A 16139-nucleotide genomic window follows, 5' to 3' on the forward strand; every position below is an offset into this window, starting at 1 on the left:
AAAATAATTCACCACTACCTAGTGGGATTCATATCAGGTATGCAGGGATGGTTCAACATTAGAAAAACAATTAATGTAATCCATCACATAAATAAAACAAAAGACAAGAACCACATGATCTTATCAGTGGATGCAGAAAAAGGCAGTTGACAAAGTCTAACATCCATTCATGATACGAACTCTCAGCAAAATAGGAATAGAAGGGAAATTCCTCAACATAATAAAGGGCATTTATACAAAACCAACAGTCAACATCATCCTAAATGGAGAGAGTCGGAAAGCATTCTCCTTGAGAACGGGAACCAGATAAGGATGCCTTTTATCACCACTGTTATTCAACATTGTGCTGGACGTCCTTGCCAGAGCAATTAGGCTAGAAAAGGAAATAAAGAGCATCCAGACTGATAAGGAAGAAGTAAAAGTATCCCTATTTGCAGATGATATGATTTTATACACAGAAAATCCCGAAGAATCCACAAGAAAACTACTGGAACTAATAGAAGATTTCAGCAAATATCAGGATACAAGATAAACATACAAAAATCTGTTGGATTCCTCTACTCCAACAAAGAGAACTTCCTAGAGGAAATCATCAAATCAATACCATTTACAATAGCCCCCAAGAAGATAAAATACTTAGGAATCAATCTAATCAGAGACGTAAAAGACCTATACAAAGAAAACTACAAGACTGTACTACAAGGAACCAAAAGAGACCTACATAAGTGGAAAAACATACCTTGCTCATAGATAGAAGACTCAATATTGTGAAAATGTCTGTTCTCCACACAGTAATCTACATATACAATGTAATCCCGATCCAAATTCCAATGACATTTTTTACGGAGATGGAGAAACAAATCACCAACTTCATATGGAAAGGGGAAGAGGTCCCAGATAAGTAAAGCATTACTCAAGAAGAAGAACAAAGTGGGAGGCCTCACACTACCTGATTTTAGGACCTACTATACCGTCACAGTAGTCAAAACAGCCTGGTACTGGTACAACAACAGATAAATAGACCAATGGAAGAGAATTGAGAATTCAGATGTAAATTCATCCACCTACGAGCAGCTGATATTTGACAAAGGCCCAAAGTCCGGTAATTGGGGAAAAGACAGTCTCTTTAACAAATGGTGCTGGCATAACTGGATATCCATCTGCAGAAAACTGAAACAAGACCCATACCCCACACCATGCACAAAAACTAACTCAAAATGAATCAAAGACCAAAATATAAAATTTAAAATGATAAAGATCATGGAATAAAAAATAGGGACAATGCTAGGAACCCTAATACACAGCATAAAAATAATAGAAAACATAACTAACAATGTACAAACACCAGAAAAGAAACTAGATAACTGGGAGCCCCTAAAAATCAAACACTTATCCTCATCAAAAGACTTCACTAAAAGAATAAAAAGACAACCTACAGACTGGGAAAAAATTTTTGGCTACGACATATCCGGTCATGGTCTAATTTCTAAAATTTACAAGATACTGCAACATCTCAACAACAAAAAGACAACCCAATTTAAAAATGGGCAAAGGATATGAACAGAAAACATTCAGGCAGCTAACAGATACATAAGGAAATGCTCACGGTCATTAGCCATTAGAGAAATGCAAATCGAAACTACAATGAGATACCATCTCACCCCAACAAGGTTAGCATTAATCCAAAAAACATCAAATAATAAATGTTGGAGAGGTTGTAGAGAGACTGGAACACTGTTGGTGGGAATGTAAAATGGTGCAACCACTGTGGAAATCAATTTGGCGCTTCCTTAAAAAGCTAGAAATAGAAATACCATACGATCAAGCAATCCCGCTCCTTGGAATGTCTTAGTCATCTAGTGCTGCTCTAACAAGTGGATGGATTTAGCAAAGAGAAGTTTATTCTCTCACAGTCCAGTAGGCTACAACTCCAAATTCAGGGCATCAGCTCCAGGAAAAGGCTCTCTCTCTCTTTCGGCTCTGGAGGAAGGTCCTTGTCATCAGTCTTTCCTTGGTTTGGGAGCATTTCAGCGCAGGAACCTCAGATCCAAAGGATGTGCTCTGTTCCTGGCACTGCTTTCTTGGTGGTATGAGGTTCCCATGTGTCTCTGCTCACTTTTCTCTTTTATATCTCAAAAGAGATTGTGTTAAGACACTATCTAATCTTGTCAACCTCATCAGTATAACCTCATCACAGTGACAGAATTTACAACACATAAACAGATCACATATAATCTCATCATAGTGATAGAATTTACAATACATAAGGAAATCACATCAGATTACACAATCATACAACACTGGGAATCATGATCCAGCCAAGCTGACAGACATTTCTGGGGGACACAACAGAAACAAGAGCCATCACACGAATAGATATACTCACACCCATGTTCATTGCAGCACTGTTCACAATAGCAAAAAAATGGAAACAACCTAGCTGCCCATCAATGGATGAATGGAAAAACAAATTATGGTATAGTCATACAATGGAGTACAACACAAAGATAAAGAACAACAATGAATCCTCGAAACATCTCGAAACATGGATGAATGTGGAAGGCATTATGCTAAGTGAAATTAGTCAGTCGCAAAAGGACAAATATTGTATGAGACGACTATTATAAGAACTCAAGAAAAGGTTTAAACAGAGAAGAAAACATTCTTTGACGGTTACGATGGTGGGGAGGGAGGGAGAGAGAAATTTACTAACTAGATAATCGACAAGAATTATCTTAGGTGAAGGAAAGGATATCACACAATACAGGGGAAGTCAGCACCACTGGACTAAACCAAAAGCTAAGAAGTTTCCTGAACACAACCAAACACTTTGAGGGACAGAGTAGCAGGGACAGGGGTCTGGGGACCATAGTTTCAGGGGACATCTAGGTCAATTGGCATAACAAAGTTGATTAAGAAAATGTTCCGCATCCCAATTTGATGAGTGGTGTCTGGGATCTTAAAAGCTAGTGAGCAGCTATCTAAGCTGCATCAATTGGTCCCAACCCACCTGGAGCAAAGGAGAATGAAGAATACCAAAGACACAAGGAAAATATTATCCCAAGAGACAAATGTGGGCACATAAACCAGAGACTCCATCAGCCTGAGACCAGAAGAACTAGATGATGCCTGGCTACCACCAATGACCGCCCTGAAACGGAACACAACAGAGTCCCTGACGGAGCAGGAGAAAAGTGGGTGCAGAACTCAAATTGTAGTAAAAAAACCAGACTTAATGGTCTGACTGAGACTGGAGGAACCGCAGAAGACATGGCCCCTGGACTCTCTGTTAACCCAGAACTAAAACCATTCCTGAAGCCATCTTCAGACAAAGAATAGACTGGAGTATAAGACGTAAAATGACACTCGTGAACAGTGTGCTTCTTAGTTCAAGTAGATACACGAGACTAAATGGGCAGTTCCTCTCCAGAGGGGAGATGAGAAGGCAGAAAGGGATAGGAGCTGGTTGAATCAACACGGGAAATCCAGGGTGCAGTTACATTATAGGAATAGCAACTAGGGTCACATAACAATGTATATATAAATTTTTTCATAAGAAACTAATTTGAGCTGTAAAGTTTCACCTAAACGACACACACACACAAAAATTAAAGTAACTATAATAATGTTGTTCTAGAATATGAATAAACTGACATAGGAATGGGATGGAATGAAAAGTCTAGAAATAGATGGACATGAGTATCTATGTATGTGTATGCATATATATAATAATGTAAGTAGAGTAGATGTTGGCTTTTTCTTTATTACCTAGCATACATTTCCTGCCTACCCCTATCCCCAAGCCTTTATAAAAGCATCTAACTTCCTTTTTGGGAATTACCTCTTAAAACCCATTGGATTGAATCTGGTAGAACAGTTAACTAGACTCCCTGTCCTGCCCTAGCCAATCAAATGCTCCATCCTTGGATTTGACTCTTGAGCAAATGGACAAGGAAGACCACTGGAACCACTGGAGCTGCTCCCTTCTGCAGAACCTGGCCCTAGTGAATCCAAGGTTCTTGCTGTAGGCCCCACTGCAGGTAAGGCTTCTGGGTCCACAGAAGTTTCCTTGGAACCACGTTTCCAAGTCTGATATCTAGCCTCCTGGGTTGCGGTATAGGCTCCACCATCCTCCCAATAAATGTCCTTTAACTTTGTCAGCATTTGTAACTTGCCACCAAAGAACTTAATGATTCAGGTGACGTTTTAAATAAGCAGGGAAATGCTAGGTTACTTGCGGAATAGTTTTAGAAAAACTAGTTAGCCATTTGTGGAGAAAAAGTTAAATTCATCAAATAAATTCTAGAATCATTAAATATTTGACTGTAAAAAATAAAAGCACACCATTATCTGGGAAATTACTGGAAAATATGATCTAGCGAAGGTCTTTTTTTTTTAACTTTTTTTTAATTGTACTTTAGATGAAAGTTTACAGAACAAACTAGCTTCTCATTAAACAATTAGTACATGTATTGTTTTGTGACATTGGTTGCTACCCTGTGACATGTCAACACTCTCCCTTCTCGACCTCAGCTTCCCTATTACCAGCTTTCTTGTCCCCTCCTGCCTTCTTGTCCTTGCCCTGGGCTGGTCTGCCCACTTAGTCTCGTTTTATTTTATGGGTCTGTCTAATCTTTGGCTGAAGGGTAAACCTCAGGAGTGACCTCATTACTGAGCTAAAAGGGTGTCCGGGGGCTATATTCTTGGGGTTCCTCCAGTCTCGGTCAGACCAGTAAGTCTGGTCTTTTTTGTGAGTTAAAATTTTGTTCTACATTTTTCTCCAGCTCTGTCTGGGACCCTCTATTGTGATCCCTGTCAGAGCAGTCAGTGGTGGTAGCCAGGCATCATCTAGTTGTGCTGGACTCAGTCTGGTGGAGGCTGTGGTAGTTGTGGTCCATTAGTCCTTTGGACTAATCTTTCCCTTGTGTCTTTGCTTTTCTTCATTCTAGGGGGAAGGTCTTTTTAAGCATGGCACCAAGGTAAAACTACAAAGGAAAATATTGCTAGATTGGAAAACTTTCACTGTGGCACTGTGGGTGGGTTTTTGGTTTGATCTGGACCTCCCCAGTCCTGGGGCTTCCGTCACCCCAATCTGTCTGTCTCCCACACACAAGGCCTTGCATTGGAAAATGGGGAGCAGAGAAAAAAATGAATGGTCAGTCCCTTGTAGGTTCCAGATTTTAGTATATCTGCAGGCACCTAGTATTAGGAATAAAGAGGCTGACCAAGTTATGGACAGAATATGGCAGTCTTCCCTTTCTGATGGAGATGGGGATCTTAGTAATCCCAGGGAAGACTGCACTGTACCGAGGATACATGTATGTCCATCATATTGGGGATAAAAGCTGATCGGTGTTACCTAGGCCATACCGAACAGAAAATGGCAAGATTAAGCACTAACAGTTAGTTTTTAGAACTCAGTAGGTGCTTCAGGATTGAAGCTGTGCCAACTTACAGTAGCTCTGCCAGCCTTGGTAGATCAGTAATTAGAGAGTGGCCGGCTTCCCAACAGCTACCCCTTTGAATCCAAATGGCATGGCTATGAGAAAAGTAGGCATGGCCTTGCTACAGGAAAGCTTCAGGTAACTCAGTATAGCTACTGACTTCTCAGAAATGACAGTCGTTGGAAAACAAGTGGATGGGCAGCTGTGGAGGAACATGGCTCTACAAGCTAGCCCTGTGAAGTCTCTGAGATACAGAAACAAAGCCAGCACCACTGCACCCAGCAGCTATGGTCACATCAGGTCAAACCACACCCATAGCTGCATGCAGCCGGGCACATCTTAATTGTTGTCCCAGCCAAAGACACGTACTGTAGTACCACAAGCTAAGTCATCTCAGAATGGCAGTTCTATCCAACAAACCATTTCTTGATCCTTTACAATGTCTACACACTGTCTATATACAGTTTTCCTGGGCCTAATAGACATGTATCTTTTTAACTGAAACCTGAGAACTATATTGTTTTGATGCTGTCATTATCAAGTTTATATTTATACTAGCACTTAAAATTAACTTACCAGACTGATTTTTAAAAACTCAGCGCAAATAAAAATCAATGCAACAAATGATAATAAATTACAAAGACATGTATTCAAAACATAATTCTATGCTGTGATTCTTTGAAGTATACTGACTACTAGTAATTCATTTATTTACCAGCAGAACAATTTTGTGTGTGTCGGGGTGGGCTGGGGGGGAACAAATAAGGTAATTTTAAAAATTTAAAGTGAACAATTTGGTGGCATTTACTACATTCACAATTGTGCACCACCACTTCTATCTATTTCCAAAACATTTTCATCATCCCAAAAGAAAACCCCTTACCCGCTACCCCAGAACAAGTTTTAATTTAGGGGATTTTTTGTAGAAATGAATCCACTTAAATTCTTTACACAACCAGAAAATATCATAATTAAATGGAAAGATTGCATAAAACTTAAGGATACAATAAATTACTTTGAAATTGCTCTCATGCAAATTCAAAGCCCTTGTCCTTTACTAAAAGGTCTGTATTTTGTCACTCACCAACTGACAGCCTTCTAGGGAGTTGACCAGCTGAGCATTCTGACAGGAGAGAATTGAACCAGCCAAGTTCAGCATTACACACACTGCAGAAAGCAGCATGAAAAAGGTTATCTGGAAACAAACCAAACAATAAATTGATTATTCACTCGAAGAGGCTTGAAGGAAAAACAATTTGACTTTAAAAAAGCTTTTAGTTGATAAAATAATTACGTGGATAAGATTTTTATGTTTTAAAGGAAAATATTATTTTTTCAAAATTTCAACGTCATATTGTACTAGAAAAAACTAGAAAAAACAAAATCACTGAAAAGCTATAGCAAGCTTCCATGATTATATCTGAAATTTATTATGACTAAATATTGTAGAAGCCAAAGTTGAAAATACTATGCATTACAGAGTCTCAAAGTAGGATTGCTGGACCAAAGGATGAATGAATATTTAATTTTGCTAGACACTGCCAAATTCCCCTCCACAGGAGTTATAGTATTTTTAATTCCCACTAGCAATGTATGAGAGTAAGAAAGTCTTAATTTTTTTGCTAAAGCCTAAAAAAAACTTTTGGCTAAATTAAATTTAGCAACAATTGCTATTATTATTGTCTACCATAAATGTAATGTATCTCCCCCAAATGTAGCAAAATTTACTTTTCCTTAAAAACTCACATGTACGATATAACATGAAAGAGGACATTTGTTCATTTAGGAAACATTTCAACTTCATAATATTTGCAATATTTCAGCAATGGTTTTAGCTGCGGATCTACTTTCCTTTTGCTACTCTAGTCCATGTAAATCTCTAGTCCATGTAAATCTAGTTCACTAAAAACTCTCCTCAGTCCGGCCTCTAGCAAGAAATGAAAACATGTCCTAGCTGAGTGCAGGGCTATTGATACTTTGCCACAGAACTGCTTTAATTCCACTTCGGTTTCATGAATTTTGTCCCTAGAATTGGAAAAAATATTCTGATCATCTTAGATCCTAAGTTTCTAACCATGAATTTGAGTTTTTAGGCAGATTGTTGATGTTGTTAGTTGCTTCAAGTCTCCTCGGACTCATGGTGACCCCATGCACAACAGCAAGATCGAAACATTGCCAGGTCCCAGGCCATCTTCATGATCATTGGTATGTTTGAGTCCATTGTTGTGGCTATTGCGTCAATCCATCTCATTGAGGGTTTTCTTTAATTTCATTGGTAGATTAAAACTCACATTAAAAAAAAAAAAACCCATTGCCATCGAGTCGATTCCAATTCATAACGACCCTAGGACCGAGTAGAACTGTCCCACAGGGTTTCCAAGGCTGTAATCATTACAGAAGCAGACTGCCACATCTTTCTCCTGCGGAGCAGCTGGTGGGTTCCAACTGCCGACTTTTCGATTATCAGCTGAGTGCTTAACCACTGCGCCACCACTGCTGTTGGTAAATAGCATCAAAGCTAATTAATCCTTTAAAATATAGTTTAGCAAACAAAATAGATCAAACATTAGGAAATGAGGTAGGTAAACAGATCCGAGTACATAATGAGCTAAATGTAAATACAAAGTAACACGGGAAAAAGTCAATAAATGATTAGAGTTAGAGTTGTCATATATCAATAATTTCTTATAGAAGTTAGTTTATTATTATTATTATGCCTAGTAATGAGCAGTCAGTGCCTGCTGCTCCCACAGCTCTAATAAATGGTTGGTTACTGTGAAATGGTAGTGTCCAAGATCAACCCAAAGTTGATTCCTATGAGGTGGAGGTCAGACATACCTCTGCTTTCCAAGCTTTTTACCAGTTCTGACAACAGCCGTCCCTCCCACAGCACTTTCCACTTCTTTGATGGGTTTGATAATCCATTGCAATGGCCACACAGAACTCACAGACCATACTTACAGTTAAGTGGTTTATTAAGGAAATAGCAGGGTATAACTCGAGATCAGGATCAACAGAAGCAGGATCAGAAAACACACAGGCAAAGTCTGGAAGACTTCCCTGAAGGGTGGAGCACGTCCCTCCCTTTTTCAATGCAGGACAGCTCTCTCAGCTCCTCTCAGCTCTGCAAGCAAGTGGGCCCTTCTCTCTGCCGTGCTCACCCCCTCTCAGCCATGCAGGCCTCCTTTCAGCCCCCTCAGGACAGGCCTCCTCTTGGCCCCCTGAGGATAGGTTTCTTCTCAGTCCCATCCCTGCTCAGGACAGGCCTCCTCCCAGCCGCCTCAGGATAGGCCTCTCTGCCTTCAGCTTCCCTGCCACCGGCCTCTTCACTGCTAACTGACCCAACTCATAGTCAGTGTAGCAGTTTTGTTCCGCTCTCTTAGCTGCATTCCTAACAGCAAGTTTCTGCCATTACCACTGACTCTGCCGCAGGGCCCTTTCCAGGCCTATCACTGCCGGCTTGGCCAAAGGGCCTCTTTCTGGTCTCTCATTGTCTTCAGCGTTACAGCCCTTGACCTATGTTACAGCTCTTTTAGGACGTCCATTGCCTCCTCTCTTTCTGCTTCTTTTCTCTTCTCTCCTCTTCCTTCCTCTGTCTTCTTCCTTCTTTCTGTCTGTTAACTTCTGTGTGGTTGGCTGCTTATATAAGGAAACTCCTCATCAGTTTCAAAGCATGGCCCTCCAACCAGGGCCACGAACTGACCAATCTCTTCTTGGTAGACCACAGATACTTCATTTGCATAAGCATGCTATAGTCACTTCATTTGCATGAGTATATTGACCAGTCCCTGCAAGGTTTATAAAACAGACCAATCACAGGGCAGGCAGAAGCCCACGGCCAGACAAAAAGTATCAAACCACAAGTTGTTTACAGTTTATCCAGGAAATGTCAATCAATCTAGAGAAAAGTAACAAACCCTCTAGGGTAGAAAACTAGGGCAAAGGCAACTCCTCAGGTCTTAGGGGAAAAATCTCTTAAGCTGTTTTTCCAAAGAATCGGGCAGAGAGCCACATAACGGAACTCATTTTATGACAGTTACATTTAACTACAATACCTTCTATATGAGGCGAAGAGACAATGACAATTTTGTTTCTTTAAAATAAAAGAAAAGCTTAGGGTGGGGAGTCCAAGATGGAAGCATAGTCAGAGACCTCATAATGTCCTTCTTACAACTAAGACTGGAGAAAACAACTAAATCAGATATAGACGACAACATTGGAACCCCAAGCATCAAAGACAAGGCTGAAGAATCAGACCAAGTGCCAGGTGGAAGGAGAGACTACAAAAACAGCAGACACAGAGAATTACATATCATCAGTGTTCTTCCAGCCAAACCTGCACAGCATGGCCATATTAAGACAAAGCAAGCAGCATTCCCAGCCAAAGCCCCCATCTCCTGGTGCAGCCAAGCAGGAGCGACTCTGCACCCACATGCAGAGCCAGGTAGGAGTGCTCCCTGCCCTACAAAAGTTAAGTGCACTAACTTCATCTACCATGCCATCTCCAACCCCCATGTTGGAGGCCCATGGACCTGCAGTGCCCCCCTACCACCATCATCCATCCCCTCCCCTGCATGCAATTTCAGTCCAGTGGCACACACCACCACCCCATCCCCTAAGGCAGGGGCCCACAGACGAGCGGCTCCCACCCCTTTGCTCAGCCACTTGTGCTTGTGACCCATGGACCAGTGGCACCTGCCTCTCTGCCTGGCCGCTAGCACTGGGGATCTGTGGAGCAGCAGCGTCTGCTTCTCTGCCCATCCACCCATGCCAGGAGCTTGAGGTCCAGCAGCAACCCCCTTCTGCCCACCCACTGATGCTGGGGGCCTGTGGACCAGCAGTGCCTGTTCTTAAGCCCAGTCACTCGAGCCAGGGTTCGTGGACTGGTGGCACCCCCTCTTCCTCCCAGCCAACTGTGCCAGGGGCCCGAGAATTGGTGGCACTCGTTCCTACATCCAGCTGCCTGCACTGGGGGCCCATGGACTAGTGGCACCTGCTCCTCTGCCCAACCACTGGTGCCAGGAGCCCGCAAACAAGGGGTACCTGCTCTTACACCCAGTCATCCATGCCAGGGGCCTGCAGGCCAGTGGCATCTTCTACTCCCTCCAGTCACATGTTCTGGGGGCCAAAGGACCAACAGCATACCCTCCCCCCATGTTGCACTCTAGTGGACAGGGGCACATCCTGCTAGTGGGCACCCATGGACTGGTGGCATTCCCCCTGCCTCATCCTCCCCCCACCGCCCCCTCCTGCAACAGGAGGCTACTGCCTACTCTGACCACGCCCATCCTACCCACCTGGGACCATCAGTGAGAGCTTCCATACCACACAAGCGGTGAATGGTGACTCAGGCACCCTTGTCCAAACCACCTGGCAACTGGCACTGCACACACACAACATCTAACTCAGCAACCAGTGAGAATGTTTCCTGCATCCATACCCAGGGGACTGGCTTAACAGACACATCACCTCACCAGCAATGCCAGCTATATCCTTAGCCATCCCGCAAGACCAGAGAACAGAGATCTGCATTCACACACCCAGCTGCTGCTCCATCTACCCAGCGACAGGTTGTGAGCGCTCCAGTGTGGCCAGACAGAGACCAGAGTAGCATGCATGCACCGCCTACTCTGATATATAAAAACAAAAGGAGAGAAAAATCAGGACACAGCAAACGAACATACAATAAGTAAATAAATACAATAACACCTTAATGTCTCGCAAACAACAGACAATGACAAATCACATAAAGAATCAAGACAAGATGGCTCCAGTAAGTGACCAAAATACACAATCAGAAAACCTTCCAGAAGAAGAAATGGTAATGGCACTACTAGATAAAGACTTTAAAAGACTACTATATAGGGTTCTTCAAGAGATCAAGGAAAACACAAAGCCAAGGAAAACACAAAGCCAGGGAAAACACAGATAAAGCAATAGAATTCAGGAAAACAATACACAAACAAAACTACAAAATAAACAATTAGAAACCATACAAAAAGAGTGACTAGAAATCCAAACTATTAACAATAAAATTTCAGAAATAGACAACTCAGTAGAAGGACATAAGAGCAGAATTGCATCAACGGAGGACAGAATCAACAAAATAGAGGACAAATTCCTTGACGCCAATTTGTTTAAGGAAAAATCAGAAAAAAAAAAAAGAAGAAAGCCTAAGGATGATGTGGGACCCTATTAAGAGGAAAAAGTTACGAGTGACTAGAAAAAAAACACACAGAGAGAACTGTTGAACATTTGCTGGCAGAAAACTTCCCTACTATCATGAAAGATGAGACAATATCCATCCAAGAAGCTCAATGAACCCCATACAGGATAGACACCAAAAGAAAGTCACCAAGACATATCATAATCAAACGACAAAACCAAAGACAAAGAAAGAATCCTGAGAGCATCTCAGGAAAAATGAAAAGTCACATACAGAGAGGAACCAATAAGACTAAGCCCTGATTGCTTGGCAGAAACCATGCAGGCAAGAGGGCAAAGGGATGACATATACAATACCTTGAAAGAAAAAAATTGCCAACCAAGAATTATATATCGAGCAAAACTGTCTCTCAAATATGATGGTGAAATTCAGATAAACAAAAATTAAGGAAATTTGTAAAAATCAGACCAACCTTACAAGAAATATTAAAGGGAGTCCTTCAGACAGAGAATCAAAACTACAATGAGATACCATCTCACCCTGACATTACCGGCACTAACCAAAAAACAAACAAACAAACAAACAAAAACAAAACAGAAAATAGCAAATATGTTGGAGAGGCTGTGGGGAGATTAGAATTCTTATACATTGCTGGTGGGAATGTAAAATGGTACAACCACTATGGAAAATGGTATGGTGCTTCCTTAAAAAGCTAGAAATAGAAATACCATATGATCCAGCAATCCTACTCCTAGGTGTATATCCTAAAGAAATAAGAGCTGTTACACAAACAGACATGCACACTCATGTTCATTGCAGCATTACTCACAATAACAAAAAGGTGGAAACAACCTAAGTGCCCATCAACAGACGAATGGATAAACAAACTGTGGTACATACCACAATGGAATACTATGCAACCATAAAGAATAATGATGAATCTGAGAAATATCTCACAACATGGATAAATTTGGAGGACATTATGCCGAGTGAAATAAGTCATTCACAAAAAGGCAAATATTATATGAGACTACTATTATTTGAAAAAAGAAAAAAAACAAGAAAAGGTTTACACACTGAAAAAAAAGATTTCTTTAATGGCTACCGGAATAGGAGGGGGAGAGAGGGAACATTACTAACTAGACAGAAGACGTGTTAATACTGGTGAAGAGAAGGGCAATACACAATATGGGGGAATTCAGCACAACATGACTAAGGCAAAGGAAGACACTGAGAGGAATGCTAAAATAAAGGGCAACTATGGTAATTACCATAACACAGACAATCCTGCAACAATATTATTAACAAACAATTATTTATGAATGGATACATAGGCAGGTAGATATGCTAAAGAGGTGTGGGAGGGTGTAAGGGAGCACACCCAACTGCAGAAATAGGTTTGGTTGTGGATATTTCTACATACATAATTGGAGGTGTTGCAGGTATATTAACATAGACAATAGAGCACACAAGGGGCACAATCATGGAAACTTCTTAGACATAACCAAACACCTCACGGGATGAAGCTCCTAGGCTCGAACGTGAAGGACCATAGACTCGGGGGATATCTACGTCAGCTGGCACAACATAGTTCATAAAGATAATGTTCTGCATCCTACTTTGGTAAACAGCATCTGGGGTCTAAAAAGTTTGCAAGTAGTCATCTAACATACAACTACTGGTCTCTTCCCATCCAGAGCAAAGGAGAGTGAAGAAAACCAAAGACTCAAGAGAGCAATTAGTCCAAAGGACTAATGGACCTCATGAACCACAGCCTCCACCAGCCTGAGACCATAAGAACTAGATGGTGCCTCACTACCACAACTGACCACTCTGACTGGGATCATAACAGAGGGCCCTGGTCAGAGGGGGAGAAAAATGTCAAACAAAAAACCAAATTCCCAAAAAAGACCAGACTTAACTAGTCTGACAGAGACTAGAGGAGCCCCCAAGACTATGACCCTAAGACACCCTTCTGACCTGAAACTAATGGCATTCCCAGATGCCACCTTTCAGCCAAGCCATAGACAGCCCCATAAAATAAACAATAGCACCCATGAGGAACATGCTCCTTAGAACAATCAATTACATGAGATCAAAAGGGCAACATATTCCCAAAAGCAAAGATGAGAAGGCAGGAAGGGGCAGAAAATCAGGATGAAAGGACAGGGAAACTAGGACAAAAATGGGGAGGTGGTGACACATTGTGGGGAATCAAACCAATGTCATGGAACACTCAATGTATATATAAACTATCGAACAGAAAACTAATTTGCTCTGTAAACTTTCACCTAAAGCACAATAAAAAAATTAAAAAAAAATGCTTACAAATGAGAATCCAAATTATAGAGTATTTGTGTAGGCCTGCTCTTTTCCAGTGGGAAAAAAGTCATAAAAAGTATAAAACAAAGTAACTACCAGGAAAGAAAAGATTCACCATGAAACCACAGGCATTCTCTCATTCTGTATGGTAACAGACAAACCCGTTGCCGTCGACTCATAGCAACCCTATAAGACAGAGCAGAACTGTCTGTCCAAGGAGTGCCTGGTAGATTCAAACTGCTGACCTTTTGGTGAGCAGCCATAGCTCTTAACCACTACACCACCAGGGTTTCTGGTAACAGACAGGTTGATCTCTGTTTTCTTTATTAAAAAAAAAAAAATTCAGCTGAAGATCAACAGTAGAAATTAGCTGGGTCTGCAATCTTAAAATGGTATCATTAAAATAATTCTATATAGTTTGTATTTCTTCATACTGCACAGCAGTTAACTCTTCTCAAATGTCCTTCCCAGATGTAACAAAAACAACATATGCTAGCCACCCACTAACACTTACGGAAGCCCACCGCATTCCTCCAGACTCTGAGGACCTGACAGTGATGTACGATTAGAACTCAAAATTCTGAGCCTCAGGAACTTTGGAGTTTCCAAAGGCTGGTAGTTGCAACACAGCTCAAAAATGGCCATTCAATTTAATATTTCTTATGTTAAATATATGGGGATGAAATCATTAAAAATACAATTTTTCTCATCACATAAGCATTACAATAGGATTCTTCCAAGGCTGAAAATTTTTCATGTAGTTCAACAAATAAACCACTGTTCCATTTATATGCTAAAAATAAAGATATGTGCTAATTTTAACCTACAATGTATATTCTATTAAAAACACTAGGAAACTAAAGTATATCTATGGGAAATTATACTGTCACTGAATATCACGTTTAATTAAGTTTGATGAGAAACAAGGAGATTTGATGTGCATTATGACAGACTGGGTCAAATGATCATTTCAGGTTAATTATAAATGGAGCCCTGATGGCACAGTGGATAAGCGTTTGGCTGCTAACCAAAAGGTCAGCAGTTTGAATCCACCAGCTGCTCCTTGGAAAGTCTATGGGGCAGTTCGACTCTGACCTATAGGTGGCTATTAGTCGGAATCTACTCAAAGACAATGGGTATAATTATGAATAAATAGAAAATGATTGTCAAATTTGGGTAAGTTAAAAAGTCTTTGGAGACCGGGTGGCTCAAGTGGTTTGCAATTGGCTGTTAACTAAAAGGTTGGCAGTTTGAACCCCCTCAGCAGCTCCATGGAAGAAAGGCCTGGCAAACCGCTACCATAAAGATTACAGCCAAGAAAACCGTATGGAGCAGTTTTACTCTATAACAGATCGGGTCGCATGAGTCTGGGGCCCGCTTGACGGCAGCTAACAACAACAGCAAAGTCTTATTAGATTATAAACTATAGAAACCAAGTCAATTCATTTAGTCAACAAATATAGTCACAACTTTCCCTCTAGGAATTTTCCCAAGTCACTTCCGTCTGTCGGTCGCCTTACTTATCGTGGTGCCAGCGTTTCGTGCTCAGGTGTTTGCACAATTCCCTTCAAGCTCACTTTCCTTTGCCCTCTCTCTGCCCTGGTGTAGACATGAAATCAGTTCTGGGCAGCCTCACATCTGCCACATCTGCTCTTCCACATCTGGGAACCAGCAGCACTTCTCTGTCTGACCAACCCTTTATGCCAAGGTGCACGTTCCTCCACCCAAGGGCTCTGGCTGTGAGCACAGTAAAAGGTATTAAGCCAAAAACAGGCTGGAAGACTAACTGACCTTGTTATCATTATCAACAAGCAATAACTTGTAAACAAAAAACGCCACCAAATGAACAGTTGTTATGTAGCGTGGCATACAGTGACTGTTTTAATGGAGGGTTTTTATGTTTCTGCTTTAGGCCAGGGAGGAAACACTGCTTCTACCATGTCACACGTGCTGACTGACATTCACATGTGGGACACAATAAACATCATTCTTGGTGCTCGAAATGACATCCCACCCCTTTTTCTCATAACACAAGCAAATACCTGAGACCAGAAGCGAGTAAGGCAGATATACTGTAGTGAACCCCCTTGAATCTACACTAATTTCTTTTTTATTTTTAATTGCTATCTAATTCACATACCATAAAATTCACCATGTTAAAGTGCACAATTCAGTGCTTTTCAGTATATTCACAAGGTTTTGGAACT

At 41.2% G+C, this 16139-nt stretch overlaps 1 protein-coding gene across 1 annotated transcript in view; it reads right to left on the minus strand.

Annotated features, from left to right (window-relative positions):
* The window catches only part of ENTREP2 (endosomal transmembrane epsin interactor 2), a gene marked incomplete at its 5' end in the record, with an annotated part of 641425 nt that overhangs the window by 224925 nt on the left and 400361 nt on the right, over positions 1-16139 (minus strand). The window contains one exon of the mRNA XM_012554457.2: positions 6529-6639. Coding sequence (XP_012409911.2) covers positions 6529-6639 — 111 coding nt within the window. The remainder of the gene's footprint in view (positions 1-6528; positions 6640-16139) is intronic.

This window comes from Trichechus manatus, unplaced genomic scaffold, assembly GCF_000243295.1.
Source record: "Trichechus manatus latirostris isolate Lorelei unplaced genomic scaffold, TriManLat1.0 scaffold00019, whole genome shotgun sequence".
Classification (NCBI taxonomy): Eukaryota; Metazoa; Chordata; class Mammalia; order Sirenia; family Trichechidae; genus Trichechus; species Trichechus manatus.